Here is a 16,404-nt window from a genome sequence, read left to right on the forward strand (position 1 = left end):
TCCCGCAGGTGGAGGGGGCTCGGCAGGAAGGAGGAGGCTCAGGGGGCGAGTGATACCGCAGGTGGAGGAGGCTTGGCAGGTGTAGGGGGCTCAGGATGTGAGTGACCTGCAGGAGGAGGAGGCTCGGCAGGTGGAGGAGGCTCAGGATGTGAGTGATCCCGCAGGTGGGAGGAGGCTCAGGGGGCGAGTGATCCGGCAGGAGGAGGAGGCTCGGCAGGTGGACGTGGCTCAGGATGTGAGTGATCCCGCAGGTGGAGGAGGGGGCTCAGGGGGCGAGAGATCCTGCAGGAGGCTCAGGGGGTGAGTGATCCCGCAGGAGGAGGAGGCTCGGTAGGTGGAGGGGGCTCAGGATGTGAGTGATCCCGCAGGTGGAGGAGGCTCATGATGTGAGTGATCCTGCAGGTGGAGGAGGCTCAGGGGGCGAGTGATCCCACAGGAGGAGGAGGCTCAGGGGGCGAGTGATCCTGCAGGTGGAGGAGGCTCAGGATGTGAGTGATCCTGCAGGTGGAAGAGGCTCAGCAGGAGGAGGAGGGGGCTCGGCAGGTGGAGGAGGAGGCTCGGCAGGTGGAGGAGGAGGCTCGGCAGGTGGAGGAGGAGGCTCGGCAGGTGGAGGAGGAGGCTCGGCAGGTGGAGGAGGAGGCTCGGCAGGTGGAGGAGGAGGCTCGGCAGGTGGAGGAGGGGGCTCGGCAGGTGGAGGAGGGGGCTCGGCAGGAGGAGGGGGCTCGGCAGGTGGAGGGGGCTCGGCAGGTGGAGGGGGCTCGGCAGGAGGGGGCTCGGCAGGAGGAGGGGGCTCGGCAGGAGGAGGGGGCTCGGCAGGAGGAGGGGGCTCGGCAGGTGGAGGGGGCTCGGCAGGTGCTGGGGGCTCGGCAGGTGGAGGGGGCTCGGCAGGTGCTGGGGGCTCGGCAGGTGGAGGGGGCTCGGCAGGTGCAGGAGGCTCGGCAGGTGCAGGGGGCTCGGCAGGCGGAGGGGGCTCGGCAGGCGGAGGGGGCTCGGCAGGTGGAGGAGGAGGCTCGGCAGGTGGAGGAGGAGGCTCGGCAGGTGGAGGAGGAGGCTCGGCAGGTGGAGGAGGGGGCTCGGCAGGTGGAGGGGGCTCGGCAGGTGGAGGGGGCTCGGCAGGAGGAGGGGGCTCGGCAGGAGGAGGGGGCTCGACAGGTGGAGGGGGCTCGGCAGGCGGAGGGGGCTTGGCAGATGGAGGCTCGGCAGGTGGAGGGGGCTCGGCAGGAGGAGGGGGATTGGCAGGTGGAGGAGGCTCGGCAGGTAGAGGAGGCTCGGCAGGAGGAGCGGGCTCGGCAGGTGGAGGGGGGCTCGGCAGGTGGTGGGGGGCTCGGCAGGTGGTGGGGGGCTCGGCAGGTGGAGGGGGGCTCGGCAGGTGGAGGGGGCTCGGCCGGTGTTGGAGGCTCGGCAGGTGGAGGGGGCTCGGCAGGATGAGGGAGCTCGTCAGGATGAGGGAGCTCGACAGGTGGAGGGGGCTCGGCAGGGACAGGGGGCTGCGGCGCTCTCCTAGGCTGCGGCGCTCTCCGCCCAGCAGTCACTCATGGCCGGGCTCATTGGGGCTTTGTGCTGAGATTCTTATGGAGACACTTCTTGTACTGACCAGAGCTGAGGGGAAGAAGGGAGAAATGGTGAATATCCATCTCAGGAAAACATGGAAGAACGTCCTCAATATTCCTCCATATTCCCTGACACCCCAGACCTCAGTGTACAGCGACTGGCTGATACCAGAGAGAACAAGACGTCACCAGGGAGACAGAGCAGATCTGCTGCACGGTGTAGAAGGACCTGTGATGACGTCACCGTCATGTGATCAGTGCGGGAGGGGGCGGAGCTCAGGGGAGAACTGGTGAAGGACCTAGAATCATGCGGGGATCACATGGTACTGACGTCACCACAGGAACTCCACCACTTCTCTCCTGAGCTCCGCCCCCTGATCACATGGCGGTGACGTCACCACAGGTCCTCCCACTCTCAGTGCAGCAGCTCCGTCCTGGTGGTGCGCAGCTCTTGCTCTCTGGTATCAGCCAGCAGCAGGTTTCCGCTTCCCGCCATTCCGGTGAGATTACAGGGAGGGTTTGTGGTGAATCTGTGAGAGGAGAGTGTGGGGTGAGATCAGAGCTGTTCCTGTGGAGGCTCCTGCTCCATGTGACTGCGGCTCCTCAGTGTTGTATGGGGGATGTGCAGCGGCTCCTCCTCACCTCACCGCCCCCGCTGGAGGTGGAGTTACCACGGTGACCGTCCCCCGCTGGAGGTGGAGTTACCACGCTGACCGTCCCCGCTGGAGGTGGAGTTACCACGGTGACCGCCCCCCGCTGCAGGTGGAGTTACCACGCTGACCGTCCCCCGCTGGAGGTGGAGTTACCACGGTGACCGTCCCCCGCTGGAGGTGGAGTTACCACGGTGACCGCCCCCCGCTGGAGTTGGAGTTACCACGGTGACCGTCCCCCGCTGGAGGTGGAGTTACCACGGTGACCGCCCCCGCTGGAGGTGGAGTTACCACGGTGACCGTCCCCCGCTGGAGGTGGAGTTACCACGGTGACCGTCCCCCGCTGGAGGTGGAGTTACCACGGTGACCGTCCCCCGCTGGAGGTGGAGTTACCACGGTGACCGTCCCCCGCTGGAGGTGTAGTTACCACGGTGACCGTCCCCCGCTGGAGGTGGAGTTACCACGGTGACCGTCCCCCGCTGGAGGTGGAGTTACCACGGTGACCGTCCCCCGCTGGAGGTGGAGTTACCACGGTGACCGTCCTCCGCTGGAGGTGGAGTTGCCACGGTGACCGACCCCCGCTGGAGGTGGAGTTACCACGGTGACCGTCCCCCGCTGGAGGTGGAGTTACCACGGTGACCGTCCTCCGCTGGAGGTGGAGTTGCCACGGTGACCGACCCCCGCTGGAGGTGGAGTTACCACGGTGACCGTCCTCCGCTGGAGGTGGAGTTACCACGGTGACCGTCCCCCGCTGGAGGTGGAGTTACCACGGTGATCGTCCCCCGCTGGAGGTGGAGTTACCACGGTGACCGTCCTCCGCTGGAGGTGGAGTTGCCACGGTGACCGACCCCCGCTGGAGGTGTAGTTACCACGGTGACCGTCCTCCGCTGGAGGTGGAGTTACCACGGTGACCGTCCCCCGCTGGAGGTGGAGTTACCACGGTGATCGTCCCCCGCTGGAGGTGGAGTTACCACGGTGACCGTCCCCCGCTGGAGGTGGAGTTACCACGGTGACCGCCCCCGCTGGAGGTGGAGTTACCACGGTGACCGTCCCCCGCTGGAGGTGGAGTTACCACGGTGACCGTCCCCCGCTGGAGGTGGAGTTACCACACTGACCGTCCCCCGCTGGCGGTGTAGTTACCGCGGTGCCCTCCCATCCCCCCCCCGCTGGCTGTGCAGTTACCACGCTGACACCCCCCGCTGGCGGCGTAGTTACCGCGGCAACCGATCTCTGCTGGCGGTGTAGTTACCGCGGTGACCGTCCCCCGCTGGCGGTGTAGTTACCACGGTGACCGTCCCCCCGCTGGAGGTGTAGTTGCCACGGTGACCGTCCTCCTACGAGGCTGATAATGAGCGGTCAGGTCGGTGGAGGAGGCCGCGGTGGAGTTTGTGGCTTTTCCTCCAGATTCTTCCTGATAAATGTTGGATATTTGGGGCAGAATTCAGTGATTGTCGTTATATTGTCCCCTGTGATCTCCATCTTCTCCTTTATCATGAAGACGCCGGCGGGACGAGATCCCTCCAGCTGATCCAGTGTTCATCCCTCCTTCTCCTGAATGACCCCAAAGATGGATGAGGATGAGACCACCAGAAGATTATTACACTTCACCCTGGAGATCATCTCCCTGCTGAGCGGAGAGGTAACTCCTCTACATTTCTATCAGCTTTATTGTGTTATGTAACAAGTCCGACATCGGGAAGAGGAAATCCAGAAGAGGAAGAGAAGGATTCTTTACTGTAAGTGCAGTGATTGTGTGCAGCTCTCTGCCAGGAGGAGTTGTCATGGGGATTCCCTATAAGAGCTGTAGAGGGGCCTGGCTGTCTGTCCTGAGTGTAATAATATTCCAGGTTATGGCCCCAGATTACTGGAGACGGTTATTGATCCCGGGATTTCTACTGATTGTCAGATCTGGAGTCGGGAAGGAATTCTTCTCCCTAAGTGTCTCTCTCCATACACAGGATTACACAATAGTGAGGAAGACACCGGGGGAGGGTGTGACTCCCATCATCCATCTCCAGGAGTCAGGAGGGCGAAGCCTGGGCCCCATCACAGGGCCTCCCCCGCACCCCCCCATACATGAGAGGAAGAAGAAGAAGATCCTAGAGCTCAGCAACAAGATGATTGAGCTGCTGAGCGGAGAGGTGACTGCTGGGACATTATACAGGACAGCACTGGAGGATTCTGGGTGATGACCGGAGAGGTGACTGCTGGGACATTATGCAGGACAGCACTGGAGGATTCTGGGTGATGATCGGAGAGGTGACTGTTGGGACATTATACAGGACAGCACTGGAGGATTCTGGGTGATGAGCGGAGAGGTGACTGCTGGGACATTATACAGGACAGCACTGGAGGATTGTGGGTGATGACCGGAGAGGTAACTGCTGGGACATTATACAGGACAGCACTGGAGGATTCTGGGTGATGACCGGAGAGGTGACTGCTGGGACATTATACAGGACAGCACTGGAGGATTCTGGGTGATGAGCGGAGAGGTGACTGCTGGGACATTATACAGGACGGCACTGGAGGATTCTGGGTGGGGACTGGAGAGGTGACTGCTGGGACATTTTACAGGACAGCACTGGAGGATTCTGGTTGATGAGTGGAGAGGTGACTGCTGGGACATTATACAGGACAGCACTGGAGGATTCTGGGTGATGACCGGAGAGGTGACTGCTGGGACATTATACAGGACAGCACTGGAGGATTCTGGGTGATGACTGGAGAGGTGACTGCTGGGACATTATACAGGACAGCACTGGAGGATTCTGGGTGATGAGCGGAGAGGTGACTGCTGGGACATCATACAGGACAGCACTGGTGGATTCTGGGTGATGAGCGGAGAGGTGACTGCTGGGACATTATACAGAATAGCACTGGAGGATTCTGGGTGATGACCGGAGAGGTGACTGCTGGGACATTATACTGGGTGGCACTGGAGGATTCTGGGTGATGGGCGGAGAGGTGACTGCTGGGACATTATAAAGGACAGCACTGGAGGATTCTGGGTGATGGGCGGAGAGGTGACTGCTGGGACATTATAAAGGACAGCACTGGAGGATTCTGGGTGATGACCAGAGAGGTGACTGCTGGGACATTATACAGGGTGGCACTGGAGGATTCTGGGTGATGACCGGAGAGGTGACTGCTGGGACATTATACAGGACAGCACTGGAGGATTCTGGGTGATGACCAGAGAGGTGACTGCTGGGACATTATACAGGACAGCACTGGAGGATTCTGGGTGATGACCGGAGAGGTGACTGCTGGGACATTATACAGGACCGCACTGGAGGATTCTGGGTGATGACTGGAGAGGTGACTGCTGGGGCATTATACAGGACAGCACTGGAGGATTCTTGGTGATGAGCAGAGAGGTGACTGCTGGGACATTATACAGGACAGCACTGGAGGATTCTGGGTGATGAGCGGAGAGGTGACTGCTGGGACATTATACAGGACGGCACTGGAGGATTCTGGGTGATGACTGGAGAGGTGACTGCTGGGGCATTATACAGGACAGCACTGGAGGATTCTTGGTGATGAGCGGAGAGGTGACTGCTGGGACATTATACAGGACAGCACTGGAGGATTCTGGGTGATGAGCGGAGAGGTGACTGCTGGGACATTATACAGGACAGCACTGGAGGATTCTGGGTGATGACCGGAGAGGTGACTGCTGGGCCATTATACAGGACAGCACTGGAGGATTCTGGGTGATGACCGGAGAGGTGACTGCTGGGGCATTATACAGGACCGCACTGGAGGATTCTGGGTGATGGGCGGAGAGGTGACTGCTGGGACATTATACAGGACGGCACTGGAGGATTCTGGGTGATGACTGGAGAGGTGACTGCTGGGACATTATACAGGACGGCACTGGAGGATTCTGGGTGATGACCGGAGAGGTGACTGCTGGGACATTATACAGGACAGCACTGGAGGATTCTGGGTGACGACCGGAGAGGTGACTGTTGGGATATTATACAGGACAGCACTGGAGGATTCTGGGAGAGACCGGAGAGGTGACTGCTGGGACATTATACAGGACAGCACTGGAGGATTCTGGGTGATGACGGTGTCGTTGTCAGGTTCCTATAAGGTGTCAGGACGTCGCTGTCTATCTCTCCATGGAGGAGTGGGAGTATCTAGAAGGACACCAGGATCGGTACCAGGAGGTGATGATGGAGGAGCTCCGGCCTCTGACATTACCAGGTGAGAGGAGACTCTTGTTGGCTCCGGTGGATGTGATCACGTCTCTCGGCCTCGTCCTATAATAGATGATTTTTCTCCAGACTTGCTCTGGTTTTCCCTACATTTTCTCACAGCTTTCATTTTCCTGATTATTCTCTTAAAGGCTCTCTTGCCTCCTTTACACATCGGTCACATTTTGTCTGCAGATGTCCCAACTAGTGATGAATGAGCCTGCTTTCCACTGCTCAGTACTTGATCGAGTGTCCATTGTGCTCGAGTCCCCACCCTGCACGTTTCGCTGCTGGTCTTCAGCCACTAAACATGCAGGGATTGCCTGCCAATTATGGTAATTGCTGCAGCCATGTTGGTTGTAGCATTACTGTGATTGGCCGACCGTATCACTACATCGGGTTCATATAACACACGGTGACGCGATGCTCGCCACACTCTACCCTGGAAACAGAGTAGGAAGAGTTACTGGAGAAGGGAGAGTTTGCATTATAGGCCTTGCTGCTGAAACCTAAAACAAATAGTCCTTTTCAGGGCTACTTCTATGGTCGTGTGTGATAATGACCGTAATCTGGTGGCGGCTCTGAAGCTTGGCAAGCTCGGACTTGTACCATACCTGGCCCACCTACTCAACTTAGTGGTTCTTTGCTTTCTGAAAGCCTACCTAGATTTACCTGAGCTACTTGTGAAGGTACGCTATGTGTGCTTCCATTTCCCCAAGTCACCTACAGCTGCCACCAGTTTGCAAGCAGCAGTGCTTGCAAGTGCCAGCTCACCGACGTGTGCAACATGGCCACACACTTCAACTCAGCATTCTATATATTGGCACGGCTTTGTGAGCAACCGAGGGCAGTAGTTGAATACCAGCAAAAAACTTGCCCGTCGGTATTCCGGTCAGCCTTCACACATAACAACCAACGAGTGGGCATGGATATCTGACATCTGTAAGGTTCTACAAAAATTTGAGGAATCAACAAAGATGGTGAGCGGGGATGACTCCATAATCAGCATAATGATCCCTCTTCTGTGCCTACTCAAACTTTCGCTGCTCACAAGTAAAGTAGAAGCTTTGCATGTGGACCAGGTGAAGATGGTAGGAAGAAAGTACACAGGGTGATACTACATAGCCCAGCCTCATCTCATCGTGGATTGGAGGAGGAGGAGGAGGTGGCTTAGGAGGATCAGGAGATGATTGTCTGCACTATAGAGGTTACTACCCTCACCAGCTTTATCCCATCTGTTCAGGCTGAAGAGGAGGAAAAGGAGGAGATGAATAGTCATCCTCTTGTTGGCAGTCTGGCACACATGGCTGACTCTATGTTTCGCTGCCTCTCCTGTGACCAACGCTTTTTACGCGTTTTGGCCAACACTGATTACTGGTTGTTCACCCTTCTCGACCCACGCTACAAGGAGAATTTTCTCTTTTCTGTGGCAGAGGGGGCTAATAAAATGTTGCACTACCAGAAGGCCTCACTTGAACAATTAGTACAAAAATCACCATCTGACAACACTGGTGGCAGAAGTCACAGTTCCATGGACAACCAAGGTGCAGAGGCAGGGGAGCACTATCAAAGGTCTGGGACAGCTTCATTAGACCCTCCCAGCTCCCAGGCCCTGATGCGCAGGGTACTCTGACAAGGAGGGAAAAGTTTTTGAATATGGTGAAGGAGTACCTTGCTGACCGTACCAGTGTCCTCCGTGACTCCTCTGTGCCCTACTACTATTGGATATCCAAGCTGGACACGTGGCACAAACTGGCTCTCTTCGGCTTGGAGGTCCTGGCCTGGCCTGCCCTGCCGCCAGCGTTTTGTCAAAGCGGGTTTTTAATGCCGCTGGTGGAATTATAACTGATAAGCGCATCCTCCTGTCAACTGAAAACGTTGACAGGCTGACTCTTATAAAAATGATCAAGGGCTGGATTGGGCCAGACTTCTCAATCCCACTGGATGACAGCAGGAGAGGAAAAAGCCAATTAAAATGTTCCTTTTTTTCTGGTCTAATCCCGTGCATCCCTTCCCATCCAAACAAGGGTATACGGTTAATGGTTTATTCTTTTTCATGTTCTCCTCATCCACCATACCAACAGTGTGATCATGAGACCCTCGCTCTTAATTTTTACAGTGTGTGGATGATTCCCTCCATCATTTTTAGAGGCCTACCTCTAAAAATCTCTTACATATCTGTATACCCCCCAGAAGTAAATGTTCATATGCACTTGGTGCATAGGCTTTACCAGTGTAGGAGTTCCATTCCTTCCAAATGGGGAATAAAAAATGAAATATTTTCTAAGGCCTTCCTCTACGTGTCTTCCATGTTGTATTGCAGTCCCTTCTAATTTCTGGCAGCCCTTGCTCTTAGTGCATAGCCTTTATGAGTCTAGGACTCCCACTACCTTACAATTGTAACAGAAGGTGTATGAGGCCTCCTTTATGTCTAATATAGGGGATTTCGGAGTCCCTCTTCCTTCTAATTTTTGGCAATGCTTAACCCCTTTAAAGCCCATGACGTACTAATACGCGTCTGTGCCCTGGGACTTAAGAGCCTGACCCTTAGTAGTACGTCATCGTGATCGCGCGCGCGCACAGGCTGTGCGGGCGCGATCGCCGCCGGGTGTCGGCTGATTGTTACATCTGACACCCGGTACTATGTGCAGGGAGCGGTCCCCCACCGCTCCCGGCACATTAACCCCCGCAATGCTGCGATCTAAGTCGATCTCAGAATTGTGGGGGCAAGGGGGGAGGTGCTCGCTATACTCACCTCTCCTGCCGGCGTCCAGCGATGTCTGCCGCGGCTTCCCGGGTGTTGCCACGATGACCCGATGTAGTCATGACAACATCCGGGTCACCAGACAGCAGGAAGATTTTTTGTTTGGTCATGCGCCGTGCATGACCAAATCTTCTCACTGTGCAGCTCTGACAGCTTGTATAGCACAGGGATGGTGCTGCATCCCTATGCTATACAGGCGATCAGAATAAAAAAAATGAAAGCCCCAGAGTGGAACAAAGTAAAAAAGTAAAAAAACTCTCAAAAAGTGAAAAAAAAAAATACAAAAAAAATTGTAAAAAATAAAAAAAATAATCCACCAAAAATAAAAATAGTATGTACCCATTGACGTCACTGCTTTCTGGGTCTTCTATCCTTGGATTACCATATCGGAGAGAATGAGACACAGGACAGGATGTATGTGTCAAACAAGCTCTAACTTTATTACAAAGCATAGGGTTTATATATACCCTGAAGGCAGGAAACGGATTTACCATATATGGTCCGATTATACAATTTAGCACACAAAGACTGGTTTCTGTTCTCGTGACGCCTAGGTTTGTAGTTGAAACATTTATTCAGATATATTTTATTTGAAACATTTCATCAGACACATTCTGATGACTAGCAAGGACACTTTAGTTTCTATTGATATAGAAGGAACATTTAACTGTTGTTTTGACCTAAAGTAACTGTCAGACTTATATAGCATAGATGGGGCCTTTAAACTTGAGGGACCTCATCTTCTGCTATAACATTCCGTCCTTTTGTTCCTTCATTTATCAATATGAATTTCTATATTTTCTTTTAGTACAACGCTGAATACACATTAGAAAAAAAACTTAAAAAACCAAAGAAACTGCAAGACACATTAGCAAAACCTGAAAAATAGCTTGCACTATACCAGCCAACCACCCACCGATACCTTTAAACCAATTAGAAGTGTGTAGATATCTTTCCGACAGGGAAGGTTTAAAGGCATCACTGCTTCCTGAAGTGGCACTAAAACTTATTTTTAATCCTTGTTCAGGTATTTTCCCTAGATCAGTAATTTTTGTTTTGTTACGAGGTACCCACTCCCCTCCTTTAAATGCTATATACAACCTGGGAATTATTTGACCCGTCAGGTTCCCTTGCCATCAGGGAAATTTTGTCCACCCTACTACGGGAATCCCAACAGTGGTATTCTACAATCTCTGTGTGGCATTATTGGCCCAAGTATCTGAACAGTTCACCCAAAAGTTTATCTCTTCCCATGAGACTGGAACAGCGAGAAAGGGTATGCTAGTGGATGTCACAGGGGCATGTGTACATATCCAACAATTAGCAATAGTCTAGTTTTGCTCCTTTAGTCCATTGATTAGAGCAAGATGGTGTTTAATGAATCTATTGTCATCTCCATCTGTGGTGCCTAACGTAGTCCATGCACCTGTGGTCGCAAGGATGCAGGTAAGTATAAACAATGTCTTCATTCTTTGTCCTCTGGGTCTCCTAGTATCTTTTTGCAATGGGACGCGTGGATCCAGGCCTCTTTTCCCTCTAGCTTAACGGCTGTGCTTGTGGTCAGCAGAACTTGAAAGGGTCCGTCAAACCGTGGATCTAGGCTTTTCCTCACGTGTCTTTTTATAACCACCCAGTCTCCAGGTTGCAGCGTATGGCTGCTAGAGTCTTGATCTGGATCTGGAAGAGAACTGAAGACATTATCATGTATTTGCTTAATCTTTTTGTGTAAAGCCCTCACGTAGGAACTTAGCACATGGTTGTTCATTTCTAATGCTTGCGGATAGAAACACCCTAGGCTGGGTACGTTGCCAAACAATATCTCATATGGAGAGAGTCCAGTCTTTTTGTTGGGCGTGTATCTTACTGAAAACAGAGCAAGCGGTAAACAATCCGGCCATGGTTTTCCTGTCTCAGCCATGGCTTTCTGAATTTTTAATTTCAATGTCCCATTCAGTCTTTCCACTTTACCACTACTTTGCGGGTGATATGTGGTGTGGAATGCTTGTTGAATTCCTAGAGCTGACATGACTTCATTCATTATTTCACCTGTGAAGTGTGTACCTCTGTCACTCTCAATTACCTCTGGTACCCCATACCTGCAGACCACCTCCGCAAGCAGTTTCTTTGCGGTTGCCGCAGCCGTGGCTTGGGCAATCGGGAAAGCCTCTGGCCATCCTGAGAATAAATCAAAACAGACCAAGACATTTTCCCATGATCCTGACTTCGGCAGCTGAATATAATCAATTTGCAGTCTCTGGAATGGATAGAGGGGCCGGGGGGTGTGTTTGGGTGGTGTTTTAACTACTCTACCCTGATTATGTGTAGCACATATCATGCACCCTTGTACCAGGTTTTCTATACAGGTGGAGAATCCTGGTGCCACCCAATATTTCTGCATCACATTCATCACAGCCGTTTTAGATTGGTGTACCGGCCCATGTAGCATCTGGGCAGCCGCTGGGTATAGTGCCCTTGGAAGGCATTGTCGTGTCCCTTTCCCCCATACCCCATTTGATTCATTCAGGCATGCACCTTCCTTTAACCACTTATCAACCTCCTCCTTTTGAGCCTGAGCCTGCATTTGGGATAAGATGTCCTCCGACACAAAGGGGTTTTTAGGGGCACTTAACTGACGTACTGTTGGCCCTTGTTGCGGCTTACAGGCTGCTGTTTTTGCTGCTGCATCTGCCATCGCGTTTCCTCTACTCACCTATTCGGTGCGTCTGGTATGTGCTCTTACCTTTATGACAGCTACTTTTTTGGGTAGTTGTAGTGCATCAATTAACTGCTGGACCGCATCAGCATTCTTTATGGGGTGTCCTGCTGCCGTCAGGAAACCTCTTGACTTCCATATGGGACCAAAATCATGCGCTATACCGAATGCTTACCTAGAATCTGGGTAAATGTTAACAATACTACCTTCAGTTAGTTTACAGGCCTCGGTTAGAGCCTTAAGTTCGGCCTTTTGAGCCGATTTGTGTGGGAGCATTGGTTCTGCCTTGATTACTGCATTGAGGGAGACAACTGTATATCCAGTATGGAAAGTACCCGAATCGTCCTGATGACGGGATCCATCTACAAAAAAATTCAAAATCTGCATTTTGTAATTCATGTTCAAATACAGTAGGTAAACCTGCCGTTTCTTGTGCCATCATTTGTACACAGTCATGAGGAACATCCTCTCTTGGATCTTCCTTAAAAAGCACAGTACCTGACTCCTCCTTTAGATCCGAGAGAGGTAACAAAGTTGCTGGGTTCAAAGTAGTACACCTCTGTAAAGAAACATTGGGAGGCATTAACAGTGCACATTGTAACCTAAGATGACGTGCTGCTGAGAGGTGAGCGGGTTGCACTTGGTTCAATATAGTGTAGACATCATGAGGTGTTAGAACGGTGAGCGGGTGGTCAAGAACAATGTCTGAGGATTTATGGAGTAATAGTCCAACAGCATGCAGAGCACGTACGCAGGATGGTGCACCTCTGGCTACCGCATCCAATCTGCCACTAAAGTAGGCAACAGGTCTCTGATTATCACCGTGTGTTTGAGTTAAAACTCCTGCTGCATGTCCAGCTTGTTCATGAAGGTACAGAGTAAATGGGAGCTCATAATTAGGGGTACCCAAAGCTGGCGCTGCCAAAATACGGTTTTTAAGAGAATAAAAACAGTCTATTGCCTCTGATGTTAGTACAAAAGGTGTAGGGGTAAGACAGTCATAGAGGGGCTGCATTAAAACAGAGACGGCATGAATCCACTGTCTGCAATAGGAAACAAGTCCAAGAAAAGTTCTGAGGGCTGCAACATTGTTAGGGACGGTGAATGCCTGTACTGCTTGTTTGCGTGCATTTGTTAAATGACGGGCTCCTGGTGTAATGCAATGTCCCAAAAAGGTGACTGAAGATTTACAAAACTGAAGCTTATCTTTCGAAGCCTTGCAGCCAGCGTGATAGAGAAACAACATAAGCGATCTAGTTGCATTATGACATTGTTTCCTGGAGGGGGCACAAATGAGCAGGTCATCGACATATTGCAAAACAACGATATGTGGTTCAGACCATCCCTCCCGTATTTCCTGCAGACTTGCAGTGTACATTGTGGGTGAATTCTGGGCACCCTGTGGCAACACTGTCCATGTATATTGACTGCCCTGGAATGTGAAAGCAAACAGGTACTGGCAGTCAGGATGTAATGGTACACTGAAAAATGCATTTGCCAAATCAACCACTGAAAAGCAAAGAGAGTTAGAGGGTATCTATGACAGAAGAGTATGCGGGTTGGGCACAACTGGTGTTAGAAGTTCTGTGGCTTTGTTAACCAACCGGAGGTCATGGACCATTCTATATGCGGCTGGTTGTCCTGGCACACTCTTTTTCTTTACTGGGAACAGGGGAGTGTTGCAAGGGGACTGGGTTTTGACTAGGACTCCCCTGTGTAGTAGTTTTTGGACTTGCTGGGCTATGGCATTCTCCTGAGCCGAGCTAAGGGGATACTGCCTCTGTTGAGGTAAGATTGCTCCTGGTTTTAATTTCACCATTACTGGTTGAACTCTTAACCTACCGACATCTGTTTTGTCTGAGGCCCAAAAGTCATGTGGCACAGCCTGCTCTAATATCGGGGGAAACTCATTTCTCTCTTCTATTCCTGCAATATCTAGCGACATAATTTTGCAAAGGGTACTTGGTTTTAAACCTGGGGTCATGGTGACAGTGCCATCGGAATGATATTCAATATGTGATTGTAATTGGGACAACACATCATTTCCCAATAGATTACATTGGCCTCGGGGCGATACCATGAGCTGGCTATGTACAGTAGCTCCTTGAATTTGCAGGGGAATTCTCTTGGTGACAGGGAGCAGGACAGACGGGGAATTGAAGGGGGTGGCAATGACATGATGTGAAAAATCAGTGTCAGTGTATGGCCAATCACCTTGCGTAATTACTGAATTGTCGGCCCCCGTATCTACTTGGAAATCTATTTCATGTCCCCCTGGTAGGTTCACCTGCACTATACAACTGGGAGAGGGGGGTAAGGAGATGAGGGGGTTCATGTGCAAGCTACCCTTATCCTATGGGGGTGTTGTTTGGTCGGCTGGAGGACCCGTACTCTGAGCATTTGGATACGGGTTGGTCCTACAGTCCTTTCTAAAATGTCCTGGCTTTTTACATCCGTAACATAGTCTCTGTCCCCCTCCTGCAGTCCGTCCTTTGTTTCTGTTGTTTCTAGGGGTAGTCTCTACTATGTGTACTCTGGCAGCTCTCTTTGCCTGCGCTATGTCATGCTGTGCCCCCTGGGCTATTCTAGCCAAATCCTCTCCTTTCACTGATCTCCAGTCTGGTCTACTTGCTTTTACCTTCTCTGCAATCTCTTTCTTTAGTCCGTTCATGAAAGCACTTGCTAATACCCTCTCACTAGTCTTATTTTCGGGAATAAATCCCATTTCTGACCAAGTTCTCCTTAATGCCCAAAAGTAATCTTTGGGGTCTTCTTCCTTACCTTGAACCCGGTCTTCTAGTGTAACCTGCCTCTCTGCCTGTCTGTCTTTACATGCCTTTACTAACGCTGCTGCGAATAGGACTCCGGCTGCTGCATCATTAGATTCTGCATCTACGGGTCCGGTCCTATTGGCATACTGTTTTTTTCTCTCATCAATCAACCTATCATAGCGGGCTTAATCTGCCAATTTTCCCTTAATTACCCCTTGTAAATCCAACCTAGTTGCATTATACGTATCCTGTATGGTTCTTATCATTCTGGCAAAACCCATCGGGGACTGGGATGATCTGGCAACTGGGAAATCAACGCCAATTGTTCTGAGGGACTCCATGGTCTATACATTAACATTGTACGGGCTTCTTGACCTGGAACAACTGCGTCCCCCCCTGCTGCTGCTGCTCCCGGTGCTCCTGGCACAACTACTGTCCTCATTGGGAATAGTCTAGCTGGGTGTGGTCTCGGTCCTCCACATGCCACACAGATATCTACTGTCAAGGGGTTCTGCTGTCCACATCTGGGGCAAACCAAGCAATTGGGTTCCTGGGAATTCTGGTACTGGGGTGGGGGTGACGTCGGGGGCAGATAGGGAGAAAAATCTGTCATTCCTGTTTTTGTCAGTCTGTAACATCCGTCTCCATGTTCTTCAATCTTTCCTTCAAAATGAGCGCATGCATTCATCCATACATCCACTGTCTTCAACAGACCCTTATCTTTCAGCCATCCATGATAAGTGTTAAAGAAGGATTTCCATTTCTCTCCGTTCATCTCTCCATTTTCATTCATTCCCGCTTTACACAATATTTTGTCAATTCCAATCAGTGCCTGTTTCCCTTCTCTGCGTACTACTAAGTCTTTGGCAGTAATGCCTTCTTTGGCATTTTGGTTCCCCATTCTTTCGGTTCTCCTCACTTAGAGTAGACTCCTCAGTCACTTAGACAATGGTCTCCTCACTCAGAGTAGACTCCTCAGTCACTTAGACAATGGGCCACAAAGGTTTCTGAACCATACCACTACTTGCCCTCCAGGACTTATACGCCAACCAGAAAAACAGACCAAAAACACCGATCCCAATACACACCCACAACACAGTCATTGGATCCATACTGTCATTCTTAAGTTTCCAAAGGATAGAAGGCAGGACTGACAATTTATCTGAGGGGGTTCTACTGGTTCAAAGGGACCTGAGCCAGACAGCAATCTGTGAATTACCTGGAAGCCGACCGCTCGGGGGTGAGGGAGTCTCTTCTATGTAGTGATATAATTTAGGTAGAATATAACAGTTATTCTTACCTCAGCGCTGTATATATCACCAACAGAGAGCTTCGCTCGTCCCACGTCTCGGACCGGTCGAGCACCCCTGGGCAGATTAACTCAGGTCCCTGTTCGCGAGCCAGCTGACGTCACTGCTTTCTGGGTCTTCTATCCTTGGATTACCATATCGGAGAGAATGAGACACAGGACAGGATGTATGTGTCAAACAAGCTCTAACTTTATTACAAAGCATAGGGTTTATATACACCCTGAAGGCAGGAAACGGATTTACCATATATGGTCCGATTATACAATTTAGCACACAAAGACTGGTTTCTGTTCTCGTGACGCCTAGGTTTGTAGTTGAAACATTTATTCAGATACATTTTATTTGAAACATTTCATCAGACACATTCTGATGACTAGCAAGGACACGTTAGTTTCTATTGATAAGGAAGGAACATTTAACTGTTGTTTTGACCTAAAG

The 16,404-nt window shown here is 51.6% G+C and overlaps 2 protein-coding genes across 2 annotated transcripts in view; both read left to right on the top strand.

Moving 5' to 3' along the window:
* Positions 1-1,964: 1,964 nt before the first annotated feature.
* LOC141272763 (uncharacterized) overlaps positions 1,965-16,404 on the top strand; it is a 158,610-nt gene continuing 144,170 nt past the window's right edge. Inside the window, exon 1 of the mRNA XM_073683811.1 lies at positions 1,965-2,050. The gene's annotated coding sequence lies outside the window, so the exon portion shown is untranslated. The remainder of the gene's footprint in view (positions 2,051-16,404) is intronic.
* The window catches only part of LOC141272807 (uncharacterized), an 85,980-nt gene continuing 73,738 nt past the window's right edge, over positions 4,163-16,404 (top strand). Inside the window, 2 exon segments of the mRNA XM_073683880.1 lie at positions 4,163-4,341; positions 6,295-6,418. Coding sequence (XP_073539981.1) covers positions 4,318-4,341; positions 6,295-6,418 — 148 coding nt within the window. The 5' untranslated portion in view covers positions 4,163-4,317.

The sequence above is a fragment of the Phyllobates terribilis genome, unplaced genomic scaffold (assembly GCF_046119375.1).
Source record: "Phyllobates terribilis strain yellow unplaced genomic scaffold, ASM4611937v1 Scaffold_1__5_contigs__length_1240528914, whole genome shotgun sequence".
Taxonomy (NCBI): Eukaryota; Metazoa; Chordata; class Amphibia; order Anura; family Dendrobatidae; genus Phyllobates; species Phyllobates terribilis.